This window comes from Jatropha curcas, chromosome 1 (genome assembly GCF_041381405.1).
Source record: "Jatropha curcas cultivar XTBG-Jc1 chromosome 1, XTBG_Jcur_1.0, whole genome shotgun sequence".
Lineage (NCBI taxonomy): Eukaryota > Viridiplantae > Streptophyta > Magnoliopsida > Malpighiales > Euphorbiaceae > Jatropha > Jatropha curcas.
In genome coordinates, this window is record NC_143151.1 from 3,900,389 (window position 1) to 3,926,365 (window position 25,977).

The 25,977-nt window shown below is 30.6% G+C and overlaps 1 protein-coding gene across 3 annotated transcripts; it reads right to left on the reverse strand.

Moving 5' to 3' along the window:
• Nucleotides 1–878: 878 nt before the first annotated feature.
• Nucleotides 879–8,562, reverse strand: ARF4 (auxin response factor 4). Of its 3 annotated transcripts, none has more exons than XM_089720325.1 (12): nt 7,630–8,558; nt 7,404–7,460; nt 6,954–7,139; nt 6,766–6,850; nt 6,595–6,685; nt 6,090–6,254; nt 3,551–3,670; nt 3,382–3,451; nt 2,652–2,814; nt 1,830–2,575; nt 1,556–1,746; nt 879–1,297 (listed from the first exon to the last, which is right to left on the reverse strand). In XM_089720325.1, the coding sequence occupies exons 1-12, from the start codon at nt 7,939–7,941 to the stop codon at nt 1,126–1,128; spliced, it is 2,358 nt and encodes a 785-aa protein (XP_089576451.1). In that variant the 5' UTR covers nt 7,942–8,558; the 3' UTR covers nt 879–1,125. The 3 variants fall into 3 exon arrangements, with proteins under 3 accessions (XP_089576451.1, XP_089576446.1, XP_089576452.1); XM_089720320.1 differs by having other exon boundaries at nt 3,382–3,457; nt 7,630–8,557; XM_089720326.1 differs by lacking the exon at nt 879–1,297 and having other exon boundaries at nt 1,563–1,746; nt 1,850–2,575; nt 3,382–3,457; nt 7,630–8,562.
• Nucleotides 8,563–25,977: the final 17,415 nt, after the last annotated feature.

The following is a 25,977-nucleotide window of genomic DNA, read 5'->3' on the forward strand; positions in this document are numbered from 1 at the left end:
AAAAATATAATAGTATAAATTGGAAAAAAATTAGGACGTCAAGCTACTGTACTGACATTTATTATTCAAATAAAACTACATAATTAATTATTACCATAAAAAAATTATGTTCGTTCATCCTCTCTTTGATAACTACGTGCAAAAAATTCGTGAATGACATGGCACGTTCATCACCATGCATGAGTTTTTGCAGCTCCCGAACATTCTAAACTTGACCATTTATTTCTGGAGATTCTCTTTATATCAAATCATAAAATTATTGCTCACCGGGATAATGCTATATATTATTTAGTAGAACCTGCTGATGTTAAACGGGGACTATAAGATATTTGATCGGAAAAGATTTGATTACATCCGGTATATAAATCTAACCTATACACCAAATTAATTACAAATAATGTTTTAAAATTTAACCGAGGATATTCAATATTGTTTTTAGAAAAATCCTTGTGCACGAGACCATCCATACAAGGATGTAAATAAAAATTTCCTATTTGATCTTTTTCCTAAATGGCACTGCTCTTTCTTTTTTTTTTTTTTTCCCCCTTCGGTTTTGCTACTACTACATAGTTTGTTCAATTTAATATTAGTCTTCACTTTTACAATGTTGTTTTCATGGTTATTTGGAGATAGATTTATTTAACTTGTGGAGGGTAGAGCGTTAATAAATGGTGCGTCAATAATCCCATAATGATTAACTACAAATAAATGAATAAATAGCTTTCAATGAGAAGGAGAATCCAATCAAAATAGCTTAAGGTTGCTCTCTAATTAGGAATGCCCAACTCGCTATGGATACAATAATTAAGTGAATAGTATTAACGAATGATAATACTGATTATAGTGATAGATTGAGTTGAAAAGATGAAAGCGCTAACTTCAAACAATTTGACACACTACATATTTATCATTATACATGTCTAATGCCATTAAAGGCACGACAGTAGGCTTCTGAGCATCAATATGTTCCACTAATAAAGACAATCATTAGACTTGCGACTTAAATTATGAAAAGATACATAACTAGTTAGGTTCAGGTTTTAATAGTAAGTCCACGAACAAAGCGAGCATAGTACTCAAAGCAAATACGGGCACACAAACACACACACATATATATAACCCTTCTTACTGTGGCGAAGAATCTGGCTGGCCGACTGACGAAGATTTTGATGCCTCCATTAGAACAGGTGCTTGATCCAAACAGCTTTGAGTATCATCACCAATTACTCCAATGGTCATCTTCTCCACTTCTTCTTGAGTATATATATGGATTTTGGATACCACATTACAGAACTCACTGTCATCAGAAAAAATAAAAACTCACTGTCAGGATCAAATAGTGAAACATCTATGAAAAATGGTAAAAATCCATCCTTTTTTCACCGACACTCTTCAGCATGTGCGTTTTGAGCCTACATGCACATGATTATCATATTATCACATGTAATTTTAATATTACTGATATGACAGTGATAAGGCATACTGCAACCATATAATTATGAAATGCACTGGATAACAGATAGTAGAAGGTGGGTTTCACTACAAAGACACTTACTGCCACGGGTCGTCACCAACAACCATTACATCATTCTCACTGTCAGTATACAAGATCCGCCATCCTTTGTTAGGATCTCGAAGGAGGCCTTCCATGCTAAATAGTCGCTCTAGTTCACTCAAGAGGTCACCATAGCCATTCAGTCTTGAGAGATCAATAGCTCTTCCAACCAAGCTGCCTTGCTTGTGAACCTTTAACAATTCATGCTTATACAAGTAAGGCAACAAATTAAAGAAGAAAGTAAATGACTTGCATTGCTTACAATGTAGCTTACCTTTGTACAACTCCGCTTACCAGAGTTTTGTGAGTTTGGAGCAGGTGAATCTGCAGTCAAGGAGAAACCAAATAGCTTGCAGCCACCACCAGCCCTGTTAAAAGAGTTGTCCTTTTGATTCATTAGATTTACACCTATAGTTGGTGAAGCAGAAATAGTTTCCTGTGACTTGTGCTCATTTGATTTATTTGGTTTTCCAACTTCATCCCTAGCAACACTAGTCTGAATGGAAGGTGCTCCGAACTGGAAATTTTCTCTTGGGAAGTCGGTGGCATATGAGCGCATTCTTGGATCTTGGCTAGTTTTGTAAAGACCACCATAAGGAAAATACATATTTTGGAGGTTTTCTGCTGCTAGAGGGTAGAAATTGGGCCTTGGTGCATGATATACATTGAAAGAACCACATCCTATGTTGGGTTTGCCCCAAGCACCCAGATTGAAATCACCTTTTGCAGTCAGTGATCTCAGTGGGCATATTTCTTGACCTTGCAAGACCTTCGGAAACCTGTCAGTTTCCGCAAAGCCTGTGTAAGTAGTGGAGCGAGCCCTTGTTATCTCGCTGATATTAGCCTTTTCTCTTCCATTTGACACCAGATTTTGATGTGCTGGATTTCGCATCTCAAAATCAGGCGGGCGGTTTAATGTGTCACATCCATATAGGGGTGATACAAAACCTACATTTTCTTGACCTTGCAAGACCTTAGAGGGTCTTCCAGACTCCTCAAAGTCTAAAAGCCCACCACCTCCTGCAGAACCGAGAAATGGGACATCAAACCACAAAAATTAAGAAGCTTAAGTAGTTTTCAACAGAAAAATTTATACCGGTGATGGGGTTATCAGGTGGGGTTGCTGGCAGACCAGTCCTCAGTTTCTTCAGCCTTGGGGAGGACTGAATGCTCAAGGGTGGAAGTGAAACAGAAGGATCAATCTCCCACGGGGAAACTCGTTCTTGATGATCACTAGCAATATCTTCGTCCCACCTCACCTGTTTAATGGAATATCAAGAGTTCTATATTAACTAGGTCACACAAAAATCATATGATAACTAAAAGTTTGACACCATCCCTCTTACTGAACTCAGAAATGTGTATTTATATCCCTAAACCAAATATCTACCAATTTACAAATTATTAACCTGCAAATTTTAATTTTTTTCACAACTTTCAAAAGGAATAATTCAAAGTTTGAATTCCGTCATTGGATTACAGAGGAGAATGGCATTTTCCTCGTAATTCTATCACTTAGCTGGCTCCATGAAAAATTCTGTCAGATTAAGTTGCTTCTTGCTACATAAAGAAATAATGATTTTCTAGTATTCAAACAGAATATCTAACAGTTTCCAAAATTGTCATTTATATTAGGAAATATTCATCATCTGGAAGAGGGAAAGAGAGGTACAATCATTTTGAGCAAACAATTGTGGAAATCATATACTTTGTCTTCAAGTAGCAGAGAAAACAAACATATGCTTATATCACATCAGAATGTACAGAAACAAAATAATCCAAGTAAAGAAATATTCCATGATATGTGAAGCATGTTAAAAAATTACCATTAAGCATCTCCATTTGGAGTTGGGCCATCTATAAGGATCCAAATCACTAATGCCAGTTACAACACCACTGCACCTGGAACAAGGTAAAAACACCATCATATTCCCAGAAGATAATAATTGCAGGAACAATAATTAGTTTTAGCACATTTCAAAATTCATACAAGACCTTCTGTCTGGAGAATCATCCATTTCAAATCTCATTTTGAATCTTGTACCGATGCACACAGGATTCATGATGCTTTTCATGTATTTCTTGCAAGGTACAACAAACTCTGCATGACTGGCCCTGCATTTTCAAGTATTTCAAATTCCTTTATTATCTAGTATATGGCAGGTAAAAAAGGTAAATAGATTTACAAAAATTGGAGAGGAACTATATTCCTGTCTACTAATCATGAACATCTATCAACTTGATAACACCACACAAGAACAGCAATTTCAACCTTTCCAGAAATTCTCAATTTGATTCTGTAAATCAGTTACAATTCAATTTTTCCAACTACCTCGAAACCTATAATTGCCACATCAACAGAAGTCACTTTTTTCTTTAAATCTGTAATACAGGCTTGATATTTTCCAAACAATTCCGTGCAGAATAAATATATATATACATAGCTCAAGTACTTTATGTACATGCAAGAATGGATCTGCATTATTAAAAATTTTCATGAGGTTAACATTTTTAACTTTCCTAAGAGAGTTGCTCTGAAACTGATATCCCATATTGATTTGGGATTAGGTTTTTATTCAAAGTATAAGATTTGGCAATCTTTCTCCTCTTGAGCAACTTTTGAGGATGAAGTTAGGCCCAGTCCAACATGGTATCAGAGTCTACCCTACTTCAATGTTAAGCCACCCATAGATGAGTTTGCCTGCAAACCTCATGCTCCAGATATTCATGCCTGGGCGTGAGGATGGGGGTCTTTATTCAAAATATAAGACTTGGCAACCCTCCTCTTGAGCTCGCATTTGGGGATGGAGTTAAGCCAAGTGCATTTTACAACACAAACTACTTAATTGTATTTCAAGCACATCAGATTACTGCAACTATTTGTAAGACTGTAATAGTGAATCTTAGATGTCCCCTAAGATGGTCAACAAACCAACAAAAATGCTGTCAACAATTGGCCAAGTTATGCCCACTTATGTACACGATTGCAATTGAGGGGCACAGTCGAGATGAGAACAATAGAACTGGCACAACAAAGATGAGCAGCAGAAGAATGAAGCTTAATAGACATCAGAATTCATAATAACTTTGCAGCTTCGTATGTGAGAATAAAGTGCATTTTCTCCAGGAAATTGTTTAGCATCATAAATTTACTTCTGACAGAATATAGTACCACAACATTGTCTATCAGTGAGAACATGACTAGGTATGCTGTTTCCTTTATTGGTTTGACAATTTGCTTCTTTCACAATAATCAATTTCTAGGCCTGTCATCAGTCAGGTTAATTCATACACAATAATAATAATCATTCAGGTAGTATCCAATCATGGTGTCAACTGAAACAAACCACTATTCCTATTATAGAACATGATTCTTTAATCAAAAATTCACAAGCCTGAACAAGACTAGTATATTCTGGACTCTGGATGGGAAAACTACAGTAATAAATTCCTGGTACCGATGTTGGCAATCTGAACCTGAGCATCACAGTTTCATCACTTGAGAAGAAATAATCACTAGGCTTATTTGACTATTATAATAATATTATACTGAAACCTATATTAGATACAACTTAAATGTCCACTATACTTACTCCAGACTTCACCTTATGTATTTATTTTTATCTTCACGCGTATATTCAACTGTTTCTACTTACTAATATACCTAAGACATCTTTTAGAATTAGCAAGGGGAGTAGGCTGCCAAGGTTTGAACTTATGACTCCTATACCATACATAAGGCAGGCACTTGATCATATTCCGATCATTCAGGTTCATCTTTATGGTTCTCCCTGTTCACATGCCACCATGCCTCGCATTCTTTCAAACTCCACAAAAAATGAAAAGAGTTGACTAAATAGCTACTTTACTTAATATTTCAACAGGCTTGCATAACTCCACAAAATTAATGTCAGATAATTCTCCTCAGTCCTAACCAGCTGGTAAGTTTATTTGAGGACATACACAAAGCCTCTTCCTGCTTAGCCCACAAATTCGACAGAAAGAGACAATATCCTCATCCACATATCAGGAGAAAACAGTTATTTTGTTAAGCAATATAGCGTTATAGCAATGAAGTGCGAGCAAATTGAATAGGCCACGAGTGAAACAACAGCATGTCTCAAGAAGCCTACACCACAACAAAGTGGAAACACCTCCAAACTACAAAATTAACATCGATTAGATTGTGTCCCCATCCTGATGCAACACTAAACAAGTGTATTTCCCTCAGAAGTTGGGACTATACAGCTTCTCAAAACCTTGGCCATCCTGAATCGTGAAACAATCTACATCTCTGATATCACTTATATATTGCTCATATCAAAGTTTTAATGAGTGATACTATTCGTTGTTGATGGCGCAGGCCTTTACCTTATCAATTTGGTATCTCGCTTTATTAAGCTTCTCAAATTCCACCAAATAATTTACAGTAATTTAATTATGGCTTTCATAGGATTTAATAATTAATAGTAATACCAAAATAATAGGATTAATTGAAATATCAATAAGATCCAATTCCTAATAGGAGTAATACCTTGGACTGTATAAGACGTTAAACATGCTCTTTGTGGATATTGCATTAGCCGCTAGAGAAAGTATACTGGGATATGAATTGTGCTTGCCAATAACTGAATCAGGAAGACCATTTCTTGGTCGAGCAGCTCTTCTAATCCCCAACCTCAGCTCTCCATCTTCACCCCTAAGAAGACCAATAGAAAACAGATTGTGAGCTTAAAATAACCAGATATTAATGACATTTATATTCCAAACAAAAATTGGATTCTTTCAAAACAGTATGTTCAAACATCATTGGGAAATTGTTCGACATTTCTTACTTAATCAAAAATTGAACTTTTAGGATCTTAATGACATTTGAACAGCTAAAAGTATTTTTGAATTTGTAGCTTTCTAAGAAAATACTCCATTTCCTAATGATTTGTTTTTCCTAATAGGCTAGTTACTAAATTTGAGGAGGATCTTTTCCCTAACCTTCAAAAGGAGTAAATATACACTTCAGAATCATTATCCTGTATGTATACCTTAGAAATAGCACCGCATCCCCTGAAACAAGATTCTTTTGACTCACAAAAATACTCCACCCCGTAGTAAGCAGATGCCTTCTCGGTTGACCTAAAAAGCAATAAGCATTAAGCAATACCCTCAGCATTTTCCTCACTTAGACCTAACCCAAATATTCCATTAAGCTTTACCTCTATAAATATGTCGAAATCTCCATTCTACTCCATGCAAGTCTTTGGCTACAAGCTCTTGAGAGGGTCTCTGCTGTTTGTAATCCTATAAATAAAGAAATAGCAATACATACAGAACAAAGTCTAACTACAGTTACCAAATGAGTTTGTCAACCAACAATAAAGCAACTAAAGGCATAAAAACATACTAGAGGAGGGAAACAGTCTTCAGCAGCTCTACGGGGAACAGAGAATCCTCCATGGGTGCTAGTATCAGAAGCTGTGAGTGTTTTACAGAACATATGAGGAGTTGATTTTGCTGGTAATCCACCTGCACCCTCGTCATCCACACCTAATTCTTCAAGTTCTTTTCCCTCTAAATTCTGCCCTGCCAACTATGGAATTTCGCAGAACATGACACAATCAGCTTCAAAGTACAAACCTTGAGCTAGCTTATGGAGCAAGACTAAAAGCTTAAGAGGAAAAAGTAAGGAAATTGAGACCTGAAAAGGACACAGTACCTAATCCCCAAAAAAGAAAGCAATTCTCTTCAAATAAAACACCAATAACTTAAAAAAAAAAAAAAAAAAAAAAAAAAAAAAAAAAAAAGGAAGAAGAAGATTGGCAGGAAATGAGCAATAACATCAATTGAGAAATACCTCTGGTTGAGGAAGCAAAGTAAGCTGCGTGTAGACCTCATCATTCTCCTTATTGGCCTGTTTCAAGGGAGCAGAATTAGAAAACTAAAAAAACAGCAGCAAATCAGGAAGCAAATGACTGAAAATCTTCAACGTTTGAAAGAAGCTAAATAGAAAGAACGCAGAGGAAGTTAAAATTAAAAAAAAAAAAAAAAAAAAAAAAAAAAAAAAAGACTTTAGCACTTACAAGGAGTTGCACATTTACTACTTTGCAAAAGATTTGTGGTTGAAGATCAAAGGTGGGCATTTCCACAGGAGAGAAAGGAGAGGAAGAGGCAACCTGTTCAAGGTGGCCTTGAGGGAAGTAAACAACCACATTCCCTTTCTTGGGCAGTGAAGTAAGAGGACCAGCACAAGCATGCCAAAGCTCCAAGTAAATAGACGAGGAAACTGGAGATGGAGATGAATTAGAAGAACAAGAAGAAGAGGAAGAGTCCCCGGTAGTACAAAATGCATTCTTCTCCACCTCAGTCACTGCATGGTTCAGATCAATTTCCATGAACACCCACCCAGTGTTGTAATCTTAGTATGTGGGCTTAAAAAAATAAGTACAACCACATAACCAAACACCAAAAATATCAAGAAATAAACAAAAAAGAAAAGTAGGGATAAGAGAGTAATCAAATGAGAAAGAAGGGTACCCACAAAGCTAAGAGAAAAACATAGAAAATTGGAAATGAGGTCAAATCATAGCAAGAAACTCTTTTTTTTTTAAGGCCATAAAGCTAATACAGGAGACCGTGCAAGAAGATGAATAGAAAACAACAAGAAGGTCATGTTTAGAAAAGGATACCCACACAAAGCTAAAAAGATTAGAAAGAAAGAAACGAAGAAAGAAAAGGGTATCAAATAATAACAAGAAATTCAAAGTATGATTCCTCCCCCATTTGCAGGTACTGAGAAGAGGGAGCAGAAGTAGCAGACATAGACAATTGCATAGGAAGCACAGAAAACAAAAGGCAAAAAAAAGCCAATGTGGTGGTGGCTTTTGGACTTAGACTGTAGAGAAAGAGAGAGAGTGAGAGAGAAGGACTGTGTTGGGTGGAGGGGACAGGCTAAGACAGTACACAACCCACACTCTCCCCCACACTTCTCACTCTTCTTCTCTCAATTTGCTTTCTTGCTTTGCATAGCTTTCTCCCTTTTTTTTTTTTTCCTTTTTTTATTGACAATTTACAATCAGTCCTTTTCTTTCAAATAAAAATTAATTAAATTTTCACTATTTATGAGGGTCCTCCTCTACCAAGACAAAATGGGGGTTTTCATTTAATGCAACAACAGAAGAACTAATTCTCCTTAACAACCCTTTTTGTGTATTGGGTTCAACACAAAACAGTAAAGATTGAGAACAACCCAATAAAGTTTGAATCTTTAACAGCTAAAAAGAACAAAAAAAGTCTAAAACCATATATGTATGTACAAATATTTTGAGTATGGTCTTCAAATGGACCAATTTTGTTGGGTAATCTTTCCTCAGTTAAGTTTCATTCAGTTGAGTTAGGGTAACAAAGATTCAAGAAACCAGACACATGAACAACACAATACACTGGTTCATTAATAAAACTGAAAACTTTTGTGAGAGAGAAAAGGAGTTGTCAATGTGAATTGGGGCCCTAAGAACTTTGGCAGCAACTATCATGGGCGCGTTGTTAGTTGTTAGGACTCAGTGACTCAGACACCCAGCAGTCCTCTCTTTTATATCTCAAGTCTCATCACCCTTTGTTCTTTTATATTTTCTGCACAGAGCCGGTTCCCCAGCTCCATTTTTATGCGCGTGAAACCAAACGCTTCTGTCTCCCTTTTTGGTTTGTTTTATAGTCGAGAAAATAACATTTTACCTAACAGAAAAAAAGGATTGGGATAATTGCAATTTTGGTGTATGAAATTTTCAAAAATTTCTATTTTGGTTTATGAACGGAAAAAGTTTACAATTTAATGAATCAACTTCTAAATTTTTAACAATTGAGTAAATTTTAAACATGTGGACAGTCGAAAATCTCTGTAGGATGATCGGGCCCCATATTGTCAATTATGTGTTGCTGATTGAGCGCCAATTAGGATGCCATATGGATTAAACAGAGCAGAGGATGTGAAAAGACCTAAGTATTCTCTACCTTCTTCTCATCTCCCTCTCACCTAAAAACTTATCTGATCGACTTAGCTATGATTTGTTTCTTTTAGATCCTAGATCTAAGCACTTTGTCTTCTCTGATCACAGTCTTTTAACTCTAGTGACCTGCAATAGCTAATTTGTGTCTATTTCCTTTAATTGCTCCTTCTTTGCCTCTTTTTATCCCTCACCTCCTTTTTCTTGATTCTATAGATCCTTTTTTCAGAAATAAATTCCATCTTTTCTGACGCGGAACCCTATGGAAATTAATTCTAAGAACTCTATGACAAGATTTGGAAGAGATCAAAGATCAAACTAAACTCCCCTCTATGGCACCCAAAGCTTAAAGAAGCAAGAACACCTATAATAGAGTAAAGAATAAGATAAACGCCACAAATAAATTGATAAGTTTACCTTGATTCTTGATGCAATTAGAAGAATGCAATCTCACACTCTCTCTAAAGCAAAGAACACGCCTAAGCATGAACAAGTAGAAGAATTTCTATTTCATTGAATTAATTGTTTTATGAATACAATATAACAAGCTATTTATACTAATTCTAAGAGGTCCTGATCCTTAAAGGATTTAGAATAGTTAGTCTAAATCAGCTAAGGATTAGGATTTAGCAAATCTAAACCAACTAAGGATAAGACTAGCAAATCTAAACAACTTAAGGATTTGGTTAACTAATCCAAATCAACTAAAAATTGACCAAATCTAAACAAATCAAGGAAAATAACCGAGGGTGGCCGAATTATAGGAGGCCCAACCCATTAACATTGTTAAAACTCAAAATAAACTAACTAATCTAGCTAGAGGCAGACACGGGCACGGCCTGGGGCGTGCTTCAAGGTAAATGTTTCCTCGCGAGAGTCAGAGGCTTGCACGGCCTGGGGCGTGCCACCTAGCACGGGCGTGATAACCTAGCACGGTCTGGGCGTGCCATATGCTGGAAATTCAGGTTCCAACTCAACATTGGCTTCCAATAATGTGAGAAACTTAGGTGTTCCTTCAAGTTCTTCATAGCACTTGTTAAAAGCAAGGTCATGGAGCTCTTGTGTAACTTGTTCTTGAATGTATAAGGACATGGTTGCTCCATATTTCTTTGCACGGCTCCTTGTAATTGGTCCACTAGGAAGTACTAATGGATTGCCATTGTCGTGGTCATTGTTCCCTTGAGCTCCATAGGTGATTGGTGATAGTGGATCCGTATCATTTTCTTATGATAGTTCCTATCATAGGCGAAGTAGTTATTCCCATTTTCTTGCTTTTATTCATCAATCGATCTGTTTTTATTTTGCATATTCTCCATCTTTATCCTGTTAAAAATTAAAGTTCGATACTTACTAGTTTGTTTCAGAGAGAAAAAGATTACTCTTTTTAGAATTTTAAAGACTCATCTTTACATTTGTAGGACTCTTCAAGCAATCTCCACCATCTTTTAACCTCTCAACACGGCCCTTGTAGCTCTTTAATTCTCCACCATCCTTTTAGAATTTTAGAGACTCATCTTCAAATTCCTAAAAACCGCAGAATTCACAATCCCATTACATCTTTAATTCTCGAAAAATCAAATGGCCCATATTGAATGACAACCAAAGTTACAGTAGTCTGGTCCAGTAACTTACGGCTTTTCTTGATGAGAATTATTGCATTTTGAGCGACTAAATTGCGCATCGAGGTCGACATGAAGGAAGAGAGTCGATCGCAAAGTGAGCACCATTCAAGGACTTTTTAAGGGTTCAAATTGCACAGAGAGAGAGAGAGTGTGTGTGTGTGTGTGTCGTAGTGTGTTTTTTTTTTTTTTTTTGGTTCGATTTAAAATTTTAAATCTACTTTGTTTATTGATTTGGAAATTGAAATCTCCATATCTATTTCTAGGATTTTCCTTTTAATCATCATTTGAGAGAGAAATCTAGTTTGTTATTGATTTCGGAATTGAAATCTCCATATCTACTTCTAGGATTTTCCTTTTAATGATCATTTGAGAGAGAGAGAAAGAGAGAGAAGAGGGTGAGATAAAGAAGGGGTAAATGGGTTAATTTACACTTACGATGCATTTAATCTACGTGGCATCCTAATTGGCATCCAGTCAGCAACACATAAGTGACAATGTGGCCCGATCATCCTACATGGATTTTCGGTTGTCGACTTGCACAAAATTACTAAATTGTTAAAAATTTAGGAGTTGATTCACCAAATTGTAAACTTTTTTTTTGTTCATAGACTAAAATAGAAATTTTTCAAAAGTTCAAACACCAAAATTGCAATTATCCCAAAAAAATTATGTGGATTTTTTTAAAAGATTTTTTTATTTATTTTTTGTGAGTAGTACAAAATTATAATAATAAATTGTGGAGAAATGAAATTTCATTATAACGAGAATGTTTAGAAATTATAAATTTGCTTAATAACAGTGTGTCAATCAGCTATAGTTAGTATTCTCATATATCGTAAAAGATATAGATATAGAAAATCTCGATTTCAAATATTCTCCTTCAATTTGTATGAATTTATTTAAAGAAGAGGACTACCTTCTATTTATGTACCATCTAATATTATCTCGATTTATTGGACCTTCAATGTATAAAAAGATATACATAAAAATCGGTGGTTCCACAAAATATTGGTACTACATTTTATTTTTGTTTGGATTAATTAAAATTTGAACATTCTATTTCTTTTGAAAGATGTTTATTAGGGCAATTTAATGAATGTCATAAATTAAATTTTTATATTAATAAAATATCAAAAAATATAAAAATTAAGAGAAGGTTAATATTGATAAAAAATAAATCATTAATCCCCAAATTATGCTCATGCAGATTTTGTGATTCAACTACGGCGACTAGGATGGAGACAAAGGCGATGGCGCCAAAAACTGCGACGTCGATGACAATAAAAGCGACAATAAAAAGGTGAAATAGTAAATAAATAATAAAAAAAATATTTTTTAAAAATATTTAAAGTCTAACTGACATTTTTTAAAAATAAAAAGTTTTAAAATATGATATTTATTAGCATATTCCATGGTTATTTTATGGTTCCAGCAAGGGCATGTAAAATAACATCTTTACTGACTATAATCTATAGTATTAAATTTTTAACTTATAACATTAACAAAGTACTAACATTATAATTTCAGGTGAGACAAAATAAATAAACAGTGCACAGTATGACAACAATACTAGCCAATGAATAGTTGAGTGAGGACCGTACACTTTGTAATTCATACTCTAGTTCAATTGTTTTCCTCTAAAAGTTTCGTATTATTATCTTTTTATTATTCACCACAACTATAAATTATTTTTACACCCAATTATAGTATTTGAACCGTTAGTTCATATTTACAAAATTTAGCCTTATTCTACTTATTTATAACAAGTTGATAATGCAATTTTGGCATATAAATTTTTGAAAATTTTATATTTTGGTGTAGGAACGAAAAAGTTTATAATTTAGTGATTAAACTTTTTTAACAATTAAATGATATGTTCATATGTGGATAGCTGGAATTCTTGTAGGACGGTTGAAGATCATTTGTTCATTTATTTTTTATTTATTGGGTGTCAAATAGAATTCCTCATACATTGCCAAGTGAATTAAAAACGCTGATAAAATGAATTGACAAAAAAAAAAAAAAAAAATTATTAGCGAGCAAGACTTTAAAGTTTAATCTCAAATTACGGGAGTTAAATCAAGTTTAAATACAAAATTAACCTCTTGTCCACATCTAACTTATTAATTGATAGAGATAAATTGTTAAACTATGTTATAAAATAAGTTATTGCTATAAGAATATGAAATTGGTCTTTTTACTTTTTATAATAATGTAAGAATTAAGAGGCATGAGATTTAATGCTCCCTATTACAAAAATTTTCACAATTTCATTGAGTTTAATTAAGGGAAAAGTTATTTATTATTGTATAATTTATATATTATTTTCACCCATTGGACCGAAAAAAAAAATATTGCTAAAAAATTGCATAAAAATCTTATTTTATGATGCAATAAAAATAATTGAAATTAAGCATTTAAATTTATCAAATGTTTTTTATTATTTTTCAAATTAGTTAAATAAAACAACTAATTTTTAAAAATAAATTACATTGATCAATTTTATAATTATTTAAAATACCCAAAGAAAGTGTAATTTTCCTTTCTATACAAACTCTTATGTAATGCATTAACGTCTTGGATTTCTTATTCTCCTTTAATGATTTTTGTTTTTAAATAAAATATAAGAAATTTCGAGTTCTTATTAATGTAAATTCAATTTGTAAGCTTTCACCAAATTAAAGCACATGTAATTGACAAGCTTGAAATAGCCAGAGATTCTCTATCAACAAATAGATAAAAGAAAAAACAAAAAACCGAAAACTAACAGAAAACTGTTTCCATCTTTTTGGCTAAACCAAAAATAATGATTTCTAACATAATAATAAATTAATAATATAAATTTCCAAAGAGAAATCAAATATGGATCATGGAGAGTTGTTGGCTTGAAGAGTGCATTTCACGTAATATGTGAGCGAGTGGAGAGGAACAGAGGTGTCAAGTAGAAAGGGAAGTGATGCTATCGGATGGCCTGCGCCTTTGACGCTGCTTCATAGGCCCACCACATACATTCTCTCTCACGCCTTGATTTCCCCGACCCGATTTACCCTCATACTTGTCTTTATTTACAAACATTACCCCTCTTCTTCGCTGCATACAAAATTTTACACTGACACATCCAGTGCACGAGCATTTACAAAGCTGTCGCTTCCTCTTTACCCTTCCTGTGGGAAACAAAAAGATTTTTTTTTTCTTAATTACTTTTTATTATCAAAATCCCAATAATCACTTGAGGGCATGAATTACTATTGTACCAATTTACTTTGCCTCAGTACATAAATTCAATATTCAACATTGAACATTTTACGAACTGCCCAATAAATAAATTTGCGCCTCAAATTTTTATTTCTTGGCATCTTCAAATTTATGGAGAACTTATTATAACATTTCATTTACACATTTCAGTAACAATTAGGCATCTCGCTCAAATTAAATAATTTTACAAGAGTTCAATTATGATCCTACACTTTTATATTTTATTTTGATGAAATGTATATATATTACTGAAACGGGAAAGTACATGGTCATGATAGATTTTCTGCAAACTTAAGGGTGTTACAAGACAAATTGTGTAAACTTCAGGGACAAATCTATGTATTTAGCCTTTTACCAATTGAATATTTGAACTTATAAAATTATACATATTAAATACTTTATTTGATTCACTAAACACCCTAATTAGTAAAATTAGATTGATTATTAAATAATTAAAAAAATATAAAAATTATTACTCTAAAAGTTATATCAAATTAATATTTTACATATAAAAATTAAAAATCTTAAAAATTATTATTTTTTGTGTAAGAATGTATAGGATAATTACAAGAAGTGAAGTTTAGAATCTCACAAAATCAATTTTAAAGTTCAGTATTATAAAATTTTATTATCAAAATTCAGAGTCTAAATCATGTATTCAACCATCTACTTTTATATTGTGTTTATTAGTCTCCTTATGAGATTCCAAATTAGGGTGGATGTTGGAATATCTTGCTTTGAACGGGGGAGCCAGACTCCTAATCTTGGAGGATAAAAAAAAAATATTATTTTATAAAGTTAAATTTTTTCTAAAAAACATTTGGAGCTGGAGCAAAGGCAAACCCCAAGCCTTCTTCGATGATTACGTTAATTGACATGGGATACCAGTGGCGGGGTATTTTAGGAATTCGCACCGTTTTAATCTATTTAAATAGAATATGAATAGTTATAAAAGGGTTTGAGATGTCATGAATAGTGAAATTACTATCCGTTACTTCAAAAAATTAATATAGTATTAATTATTTCATTTTAACTTTACTCTTATCTTAGATATCTTCACTAAATTTTATCTCTCTTAATTACAAAAATTAATAAAAGGGTTATTCAGTCGATTACTTTTATTTTTTCTAGTAATGATATGATTCAGTTATTTTTTTAATCCTTATGAAAAATAAAAAAGTATCAAAATTAATGGAATGAATGTAGTATAATAATAAATTCGTGAGTTTAGGCTATTTCAACCTTAATATTCATCCAATTCAAAACATATTATATGCATGTGTGTGTAGATGTACTTTCTAAATTTGAGAACCCGTTTGGAATGAATGAATTCTACAAAATTTTATGGAATTCATTTGGAAATTCAAAATTTTACATTTTGAATGAAAACAGTACAGATTTGAATTCTATACAATTTAATATACTTTATTCAAATTCTATTAAAATTGATGGAATTTCTAAAAAATCCCACGAAACTAAAACATAAACATTGAAATTTATTTTGACAAAACTATCCTCTATTCACAAACGCACTCCAATTTTCTTAACTGCTTCTTCACCGTCATTTCTTTTCAGCTTTAGATAAAAATTATCTTAATGTATCTTTAGCCAACAACTTATTTTATAATAATAATTATTATTGTTATTTTAAACCAAGAGCAAAAAAGCAAATTAATAGCGCCAACTTCAATTATTTTCTAGGATACGAACTCTTCTGCTAAAACGCAGTGCTTCGTTTCTTAGACAATTGCCAACACAATTTCATTCGCTGTATAAATTTATTTAATTATACATGTATAATTAACTAATTCGAGGTGAAATGTGATTGCATTTATTTATACGAATTGTATTATCTATATTTGAATAAAGAAACAACAAGGTTATTATATTGTGGATAATAAATTGAATTGATATTTGTTATTTTTTTGTTAAATTATTATATTAAGGGAATTTTAGAAAATAAAAATAAATGAATTTTCACTAAAAATTCATTTCAAATATAATTTTATGTGATTTAATTGAATTTCTTATTTTAATTTATAATATACCAAATATAAATTCTACATTCATGATTCATTTGCTCCAAACACAGTGATAATCAATTTGTATTCAATAAAAATTTCATTGTCTTCTGCCAATGATAAGTACTGTACATAATAGAGAAACAGATAGGAAACAAAATAATAGAAACAAAAGAATGTAATATTGCAATTTGGAAGGGGATAAAAAAGGCAATGAGGAAAGTGACACCTTGGATATTTTGGTATTATTTTTTAGTATTTATTCTTGGACCTTTGATATTAGTTTCAACTTTACATATAAAATCAAGCTTTTAAAATTTAGAGTTTCCAATATTGAAAAGGTTTATTTAAATATTAAATTTGAAAAGTTTCTATTTAAATATAACAATCCAATTTAAACATATATAATATTACAGTTTTTAATATAATTGATTTCACTAAAAATCAAATTAAATAAATAATCTCACTGAAAAATATTTTAGCTCTGCCACTGACCTTTTTTTTCTTCTTCCTTTTTCTTTATAAAAAATGGAGAGAGATTCATGTAGCAAAGTTAGGCTAAACCATTCATATAAAATACTCTGAAATTTTTAGATTATAATAATTACATACAAAGTAATCTTAATCTCCTGAAAATTTTAATTTGAACTTTTTGTTTTAATTGCACTTTAAATTTAAATCATAGCAAATTTATTACGACAAATTTTCGATTGAAATTATGATAGATTTACTGAATAAAAAATAAAAATTGCGGGTCTCACCTCTGTACATGGTCTGTGTTTTCTAATCCCATGTATTGGTTAAATACGGTCTAATTGCACCCTAAATTCAAATTATAAATCTATTAATAAAAAACAAAAACAACAAGTCTCGATTCTATATATCGGGTTAGTTTGATCCAAGGTGTTAGTTAAGTGAAACAATGCATTTCACTTTAACCAACCTAATTCTAATCTTCCTCTCCATTCATCAATTGTCATCTTCTATCTCCATCTCTCTTCTTCATGCCTCCACTTTTCTTCTCTCTTGTCATGAATATCATCTATGGAACCATCAAGAAGTGTTTTGCTTTATTCCGAGTTTCACCATATTTGGATTACTCTTTTTCTCTACTAATCTAGAGTTTACATCATTGAAATTACCTCATTTTGAGCCCATAAATCATAATTGGAACCATAAAAAATTAATAGTAATGGAATGTGTGATAGGTTGATGAGATTGAGAATTATGAGAGATGGACATGGGATGATGACAAACTCATGTAAGAAAAAGAAAATTTAATAATAACCAAACCTGAAGGTAGCCTATGAAGACTGAATTTAGGACAGTTAAACAACGAAAATTTTTTAAAGGATTTGATAGGAAAGGTCTGAAAATAAAAGAAACCAAATCCTCAAAAGATGGCTCTAATATAGAAAGAATTAAAAAAAAAAAAAAAGAAAGAAAGAAAGAATTAAGTATGGTAAGTGTATAAAAAAATCATGAAAGGATTTTAATTTTTATATTGAATTAAAAGGGGCATTACTTTAGAAGGAGCTCAATTCTCAACCAAACATGGATTTCATAGAAGTTAGGAGTGTGTACTGCCACGCCCTTTTGGGTGCACGTGGGGGTTGGTTTTTTGGATGTTTCTTTTTACCAGAAGAAAGTAAGGTTACAAAAACAATGAGATGTCACACCAATACTTGTCTCCAAAACATATACTATGTACGTATAAACAACAGGCTTTATTACTTTATTAAAGCTACAACTCTCTCTCTCAATTTCTTAACAGAAAACTCTGTAGCAATATATTATTTTATATAGAAAGATTAATAATAAATTATTTATATAAAAATAAAAAAATAAAATTTTGATCGGAAATATTTAATGGCATTAATAAAATATAATATTTATGGTATAAATAATAGTTTATTTTACTGGATAGATATTCATGACTACTGTTTGATTTCATGATTTTCTAGAAGATCAATATGATCATCTTCAAATTTGTTCATTCTATTAGAGAGGAGATATACACTTTTTCCTCTATAATTATTCAAATAACAAAAGATCATAGACAAAATCACTGTAATGATAATAATAACTTAAAACTATATTTGAGAACAAAATTAAAATTTATTAATTATTAAAATTGAAAATTTTATTGAAATAATTGCAATTATTATTTATGTATTTCAATTTTAATAAGAAAAATAATTCTATTTTGGCACTCAGACTTTTTAAAAATAATTTTTAAAAATATAAAAATTGAGTTTATAAGAGCATCTCCAATGCAACCGTTGATTGCATTAATTTATTTGCCACGTCTGAAAATTTGAAAGTTAAAGATAAAAACGCTCTCCAATGCTATTGTTTGTTTAGTTTATGAGTCTGTTTAGTCTATGGGTAAAGACAAAAATATTTTCCAACCTTATTGTTTGTTTAGTCTATGAGTCTGATGTGTCAAAAAGAAAAAATGATATTATCTATCACGCTCTCTATTTTCAGAGGATATGTAAAACAACGTGATTCAACTTTTTGTTCTCTTTTCTTATTTATTCACTTTTTTTCTTATTTATTTATTTTCCTTTATTCCTTCTCTTTTATTTGAATTCAAAATTCTTTTTGCGCTGAAATTGATTTCTTCTTCGCGTATTGAAAAACTATTTTTAAAATCTAACATCTACAAATACATATTCGGCCACATCGCTATCTATAGCTTCTATTAATTAAAATATATGGTTACAATACAATGTCCATATTAGCCATCAGCGGCCATTCGTTGTCACTCATCAAGTCTCACTTGTCTCCTTTTCCTCTATTGAACGTTAATAGATGAAGGATGAGAATCAGCAATAGTGGTCTCCTCCCCTTTTTCCTCTCCTCTCGGCCGCAAGATTGACCGGCTCTAAACTAGCAAAATCATGGTTCATGAGCTATCCAAATGGCAGTTACCCATTGGTTAACTTAATTTTTTAATATATACATATGTTGAAAAATTAATAAAAGTAATGATATACAAGCCAAAAAAATTATAAATAAATAGTCTAAAAGTTTCTAAAATTTAAAGAAAAATACTCCCATGATTAAAATATAATTTTTGAAGTATTTATATAATTTTCTCAAACAAATAATTTTAAAAATAAAACTTAATTTCAGAATAGCAAATATTGCTATACTATGAAAATATAAATATTCCAATTCAATTTAAACGTTAAAATTCTTAAAATATAAAATCAAAGGTATTCTATATAGCAACATTTCATAGGCTAGGAGAATATTATCTTGGATTAAGATGGCTCTAGCCGGAATAAAAGTAGATTGATTAGGAGATAACTTTGCCAAGCCAGGGATTTAGAGATAATTTTGTAACCAAAATTGCTGAGACTGATTGTTCTAAATTTGGATAATTTTCAGGACAAGGAACTTATGGGATGAGGGCTACATTTGTTCTATGGAACCAGCATAAACGCGAATTAAAGAAACCTTGAACATAAGGCTGTAACCATAAGAATAAACTCAAACTTGGCTCGATAATTATAAATGATCCAAGCTCGAGCTCAAACTTGAAATTTTTGCAAATTATAACAGTATTATTTTGATGTAGGTTTAATTAATTTTGTTATTCAACTAGCTTGTGATTGAGATTGGTTCAATAAAGTTGGCTTGAAAACTAATGAGCCAAGCTTGAGCTGAGCTCATTTACTAAATGAGCTTAATAATTTACAATCATACTTAAACAGCTTCAATCACTTGTTTCTAATACTATCGACTAATATATTTTTATTCTACAGAGTTATATTTTCATGCTTGATGTAAGATACTATTCAAGTAAAATCTTCTCTATAATTGAACTTTAGGTTTCAAACCGTAATCTCAACGGTACTTCCGTGGTTTTTAATATAACTAATCCAAACTATGGAATTTTTTTTTTCAATTGCAAATCTCTTTCGTGAACAGTTAATTAAAAACATCAAGTGTCTCTGTTGAAAACAAAAGCATACACCATTTTTTAAAAAATTATTATTGTTACTAATTAATTATAAAAAGAAAAAAGATATTGTCTTTAAAGAAAGAGAGAGAAAAGAGGAGAAAGAGTCAAAAAGGACTGTCCCTCGAGCGTCATGCCGGTTGCTTTGTGTAGGGTTACATTCAGTAGTTGCTTGACAAATACTACACACGAAATCACTCTCACTCTCACTTATCTTTTGTTTGTTTTTCTTTTATCATCGATGAGAGATTTGTGCGCTTGTCTGGTCGACTGTTGTTTTTTTTTGGATGCTTTTATCGCCCGCATTTGTAGTATTCTTTCTCATGTGTCTCTGTCTCCCCTTTCCCCAATGCTTCCTTTTTATCTCCGGTCACTACCACCATTCCCTATCACCATATTTTATTGCTTCTTTCTTCTTCTTCTTCTTCTTCTTCTTTTTTCTTTTATATATATAATGCATATTTGACAAACGGTTGATGCCAATTAACTAGCCATAAGGTCAGATGTCCAATCGGTACAAAAAAACGTTTAGGAACAGAAATAATTACAAATTTGCCAAATAAGAGTAATCTCGTGTTCAAAATGAACATTCGGATACTCGTGAATAAACTAAATAAAAAATAAATTTTGCAGGTATCTCCAGTCTACAGTTAGAATTAAATCCTGCTCGCACCGGATAAATGCACCAAAGGTAAAGTGCTCTAATTTATATTTTCTTCATTCATGAGAATCGAACCATTAATATCGCTTAATGAATAAAAATATCGAATCACTCATTCCAACACCCGTGATTAAAAATCTTAGCTTACTTTTAGCGAGAGAATTAAAAGATTTTGGTAAATTGTTATGTTAATTACTTAATTATATGTCTAAGAAAGGAAGACATATATATATTGATTTAATCAATGAACAAAAACTTGTTAATTAGTGTAGATGACATGTTGTCCCTGGCATAGTACTTCCATGGGACCTTTGACATGATGCTATAGCTATCCTGCAATTTGGCCTATTTCATTTTGCAAAGGAATTTTTTGTTTTTGCTTTTTTTTTTTTTCCCCCTTTATATATATAATATAATTTTGTTGTGGCTTAGCTAGATTCAAAAAGAGTTGGCCAGCTTTGATTTAATCTGAAGTGGGACCAATAGAGGGGGACAAATGGTATCCCATAATTACAAACTTGCAACTAGGGCATCTCTTCTATTGAATAGGTGCCTTTAACAAAGTTGATACTCATCAACTAACCAAAAAAAGAAAAAAAAAAAAAAAAAGTAAGGCTCACCTTAGTAGTCAAGTACCCATCATTTTATACTGGATATATATTTATATTATATAACACTAACCTTAAAAACATAATTAAACATAATTATGGATTTTCAGTTCTTAAAATAATAATAATACATTTGATTGAAACATGACAAAGCGTAGAATTAATTAAGTGAGATTTGACTAATAAATTATGTTAAAGAAAGGTCTTAATTAGATTACAAAGTTTTTCAGTTTTTTTTTTTTTTTTTAAATTCATTTATAGAATGATTCAATGGGTTAGACCATAAATGGAGTCCTTTTTCTCTTCTTTAACTTTAATGCCTATTGATACAAATGTAATTATAATTGTATATTAATTTTTTAAATATTATCAAAGAATATTTTTAGTGCGACTCAAAATGGCTTGATTAATTTTCCCATGTCTCGTAGAAAACGTAGAGATGGAGAGATTTCGAATTCGATTTCTGTCCACTGTAAAGGATATCACAAATTTAGTGAATGTTATTAAAAGGATGCTACCCTTACTGCATAGTCTACAATATTATTCCAGTCCATTAAACCTTTCAAACATAAAAAAAAATAATACTTAAAAGTGAAATTCAAATTATAATACCCCACGTAACTTTATTGCTTCATGAAAATTTTGAGATTTTCTTCGTCATTTTACTTCTTATATACACAGCTAGGTAGTGGAGGTAGGACAATTATTTAGGGGTGTCAAACAAATTTTTTAACCTCTTATAGTTAATATTTACATCGTCTCTATACCTTTATTAAATTTAATCTTATTTTCAATAATCCTCGTTAATTCTTGCTTACTATTTCCATTTTATTTAAAATAGACATAATAAAAAAATTATATAAATAAAATTATCCTTTAACCATAATAATTGTTATTTTACAATCTGTGTGAAAATAGAAAGTGGACTATATTTTTGAGATGGATGGAGTATTATATTCTCTCATTAATTAAGGATGTTGAGGGTGAAAGCTTTTAGGTTTGAATCTTCTCTATCACATGTTTTTTTCATTAATTTAATAAAACATTATTTGAAGTGAAGAGCTATAACCAACTGTGTAACTTATTGATATTATTTCTATCTATTTGATCTCTAATAAAAAATAAGGAGAAGAAAAGAAAGAAATCATCAGACTTTAAATTCTAACATTTGAAATATTTCTCCCGTTTGTAAATAAAGATCTTATATGTACTAACAAATCCCTTAAAAAAATTACAAATAGCAAAATAATAATAATAATAGTATTGTGATAATGTTTGTTTAAGGAAGAAATATGAGATTTCATTACTTAAATTTCAATGGAGGACACAACCCTTTGAAAGACTAGATGTGCAAAAAATTATTATAGTCAAAAAGATACAACGGAGTTCGCTTGTTCTAATAAAATTGGATACTGAACTTAGGATCTATTCAATAAAATTTTATGGCCATTAACTACTTTAGTAGTGTTTAGCTATAAAGTAACTTTTTATGAAACGTTAAAAGTTAAATGTTATATGAGTTAATTTTCTATAAAACTTTATTTTAACCTTTAAAAACTAGTTCAAACGCTATATTATCAAACACTATAAAAAATAGCGTTTAATGTTTTGACCAATCAAAAAACTAAAGCTACTTAATAAAATAATTAAAATTTTCAAAGTACTTGGTTACACAAATTTTCTGAATATTTTCTACCTGGCTCGATTATCTAGGGACTTCTTGTTTGTATCCAACACAAAGAAATGGAGAACACATATTCCCCATATTGCACGCGTATCCAAAGAGAAGCAAAAACCAAATTCTCCATGTAAAATGAATATAAAATTACTCCACACAAGATAGAGAGCATTACAAACTCATTTTGAATTGAAATTACAAATTATAAAGATCGAAAAAGAGGGAATATTCAAACATAAAATCTAATGATCTCAAAGCATCAACATTTGCCAATTTAACTACGTGTAATTCACTATCATGCAAGTAAATATTTCTACAGTAAATAAAGAAAAACACAATATTTCTAATACAATAACAAGACTGAATTGAGGTGACCTGAGCCACAGTCAGGCCACCGGCAATTACAGAGTTGTGTTGGCCGATGTTGGGGATAGTGAAGGCCCTAATACAAAACCCCATTTCTATATATCAATTATGCCAAAAAAAGATTTTGCTTTTGTTTTGCTTCCCAACATAGTAACTAAAACCCTACAAAAAATCTGTTATTGCTCCCTAACAATTCACAATAATTGATGTTTTCAGTCCCAGACATGCGGGAAACCAAAGTCGCTCTTCATGTGACCGTTGTTGGGGTAACAAAATAATTATTCCATATATATACCCACACATTAGAATCAACTAATCACAGTTCGTTTTTTTTTTTAAAAAAAAAAAAAAAAAAAAAACCGAATTCATGTATAGGGCAGACTTCAATTGAATATGTTATTTAACTTTTAATATCAAAAATTTTTTTATTTTAATAATATTATAATTAAATTATAAAATAATATTGTTGCATTAAATTTACATGTACCACCATATTATAGAGGGATGAACAAAAAGCTATTAGGGAAATAATAAATTTTTATTTATGTTATTTTTTACCCCCCTCCATCCTATAATCTTTCTGCAACTTTTCTTTTTCATGCATCCCTCCTAAATTTTCGTCTTGTTTCTTTTTTTTTTTTTTTAAGTGAATGATATTTTAAGTGTACTATTTTATCCTTATTTAATATGTTTATTTGTCAATTAATATAATAAACTACTATAGTAACATTAATTATCTTTATATAAATATAAATTAAAATATTAATCTTTAATCTTTCAACAAACTCTATTTAGTCAAATGTTTGGTTATAATTTGATTAATTTCAATAACAATTTAATATGGGTCATTTAATTTTAATAAATATTAATATAAGGGTGTAATAGGAAAAAAAACGAAGTAAAAATTATAATTTAACTATTTTAATTTAATTTTCTTAATCTATATTTAAGTAAATGCGGGATAAAAATTATAGGATGGAAGGAATATAAAATAAGAGTTTCTATAGACAATTTGTCAATAAGAAAACAAGACATTTTGTAAATTCTACCCTCAAGAGCTAAAAGCTAAATTGTCTATAAAAACTGTTTGAGTAAATTTTCATGAAAAGCTAAAAGCTAAATATTACATAAGTTAACTTTTCATAAAATGTTACTTTAATATCTAAAAATAAATTCAAATGTTATGTTACAGAATACTATAAAAAATAGCGTTTATCGTTTTGACTGTTTAAAAAGCTATTGCCGAACACGGCCTATATAAAAAAAATGACAATTTAACAACAATTACAATAATTGGGATAATAACTACTTTAATACTTAAAATGAAAAGATTGAAATGTTTATATAATGTTACCTTTATTATTTTTATTTTGTTTAATATCAAAATTGACAATACATACAATTGGTTGTTAAGAAACAAAAGAAAATATGAAGACAAATAATAGATAAAAGTCAAAGAAAAACAAATAGGAGCTTTAATGAATCAATAATTGTTAATTGAGAGCATATAATAACTAATAAATGTTTTTTTATATAACACAATTCTTTGATTAAATTTTTGTAAATTAAATCACTATATATTTTCGTTGAAGCATAAATTAATGGTCTAACCATTAAATTTACTTCCAACATTTTGAGCAACTGTAATTTCATTCTAAATAAATGGAATACCCTAAATTTATGAATATAGTTGTAAGCACGTCTTAGTTTATTTTTAGACTATAGTTGCACTGTAACCCCTTGTTTAGAATGAATAAATTTCACAAAATTTTATAAAATTCATTTATAAATCAAAATTTTTATGTTTAGTATTAATATAACCCCTTGTCTATAATAAATGAATTCCATAAAATTTTATAAAAATCATTTATAAATCTAAATTTTTATATTTAGTATGAAAAAAAAAGAATAATTCAATTATATAAATTCAATTCTATCTAGCTAGCTATCTATATAAATATATAAAAGCGGAATCCGAATTGATAACATGGCACAATTGTAAAATGTGGTTGCTTACATGACATTTTTTTTTTATTTTTTCATTATTTTTATTTAGTTATCTAATTTAAAAAAATTAAATTATAAAACTCTTCATTTCTTTTTCAACAATTATTATCCCATAACAATTGATTTTTTCGATTTCTTTTCAATAATTAATAAACCAAATAACAAATTTATTTTCTTAATGATAAATTCATTGTATTCATTATTTATTCAATTCAACTATATATATTCTCAATACTT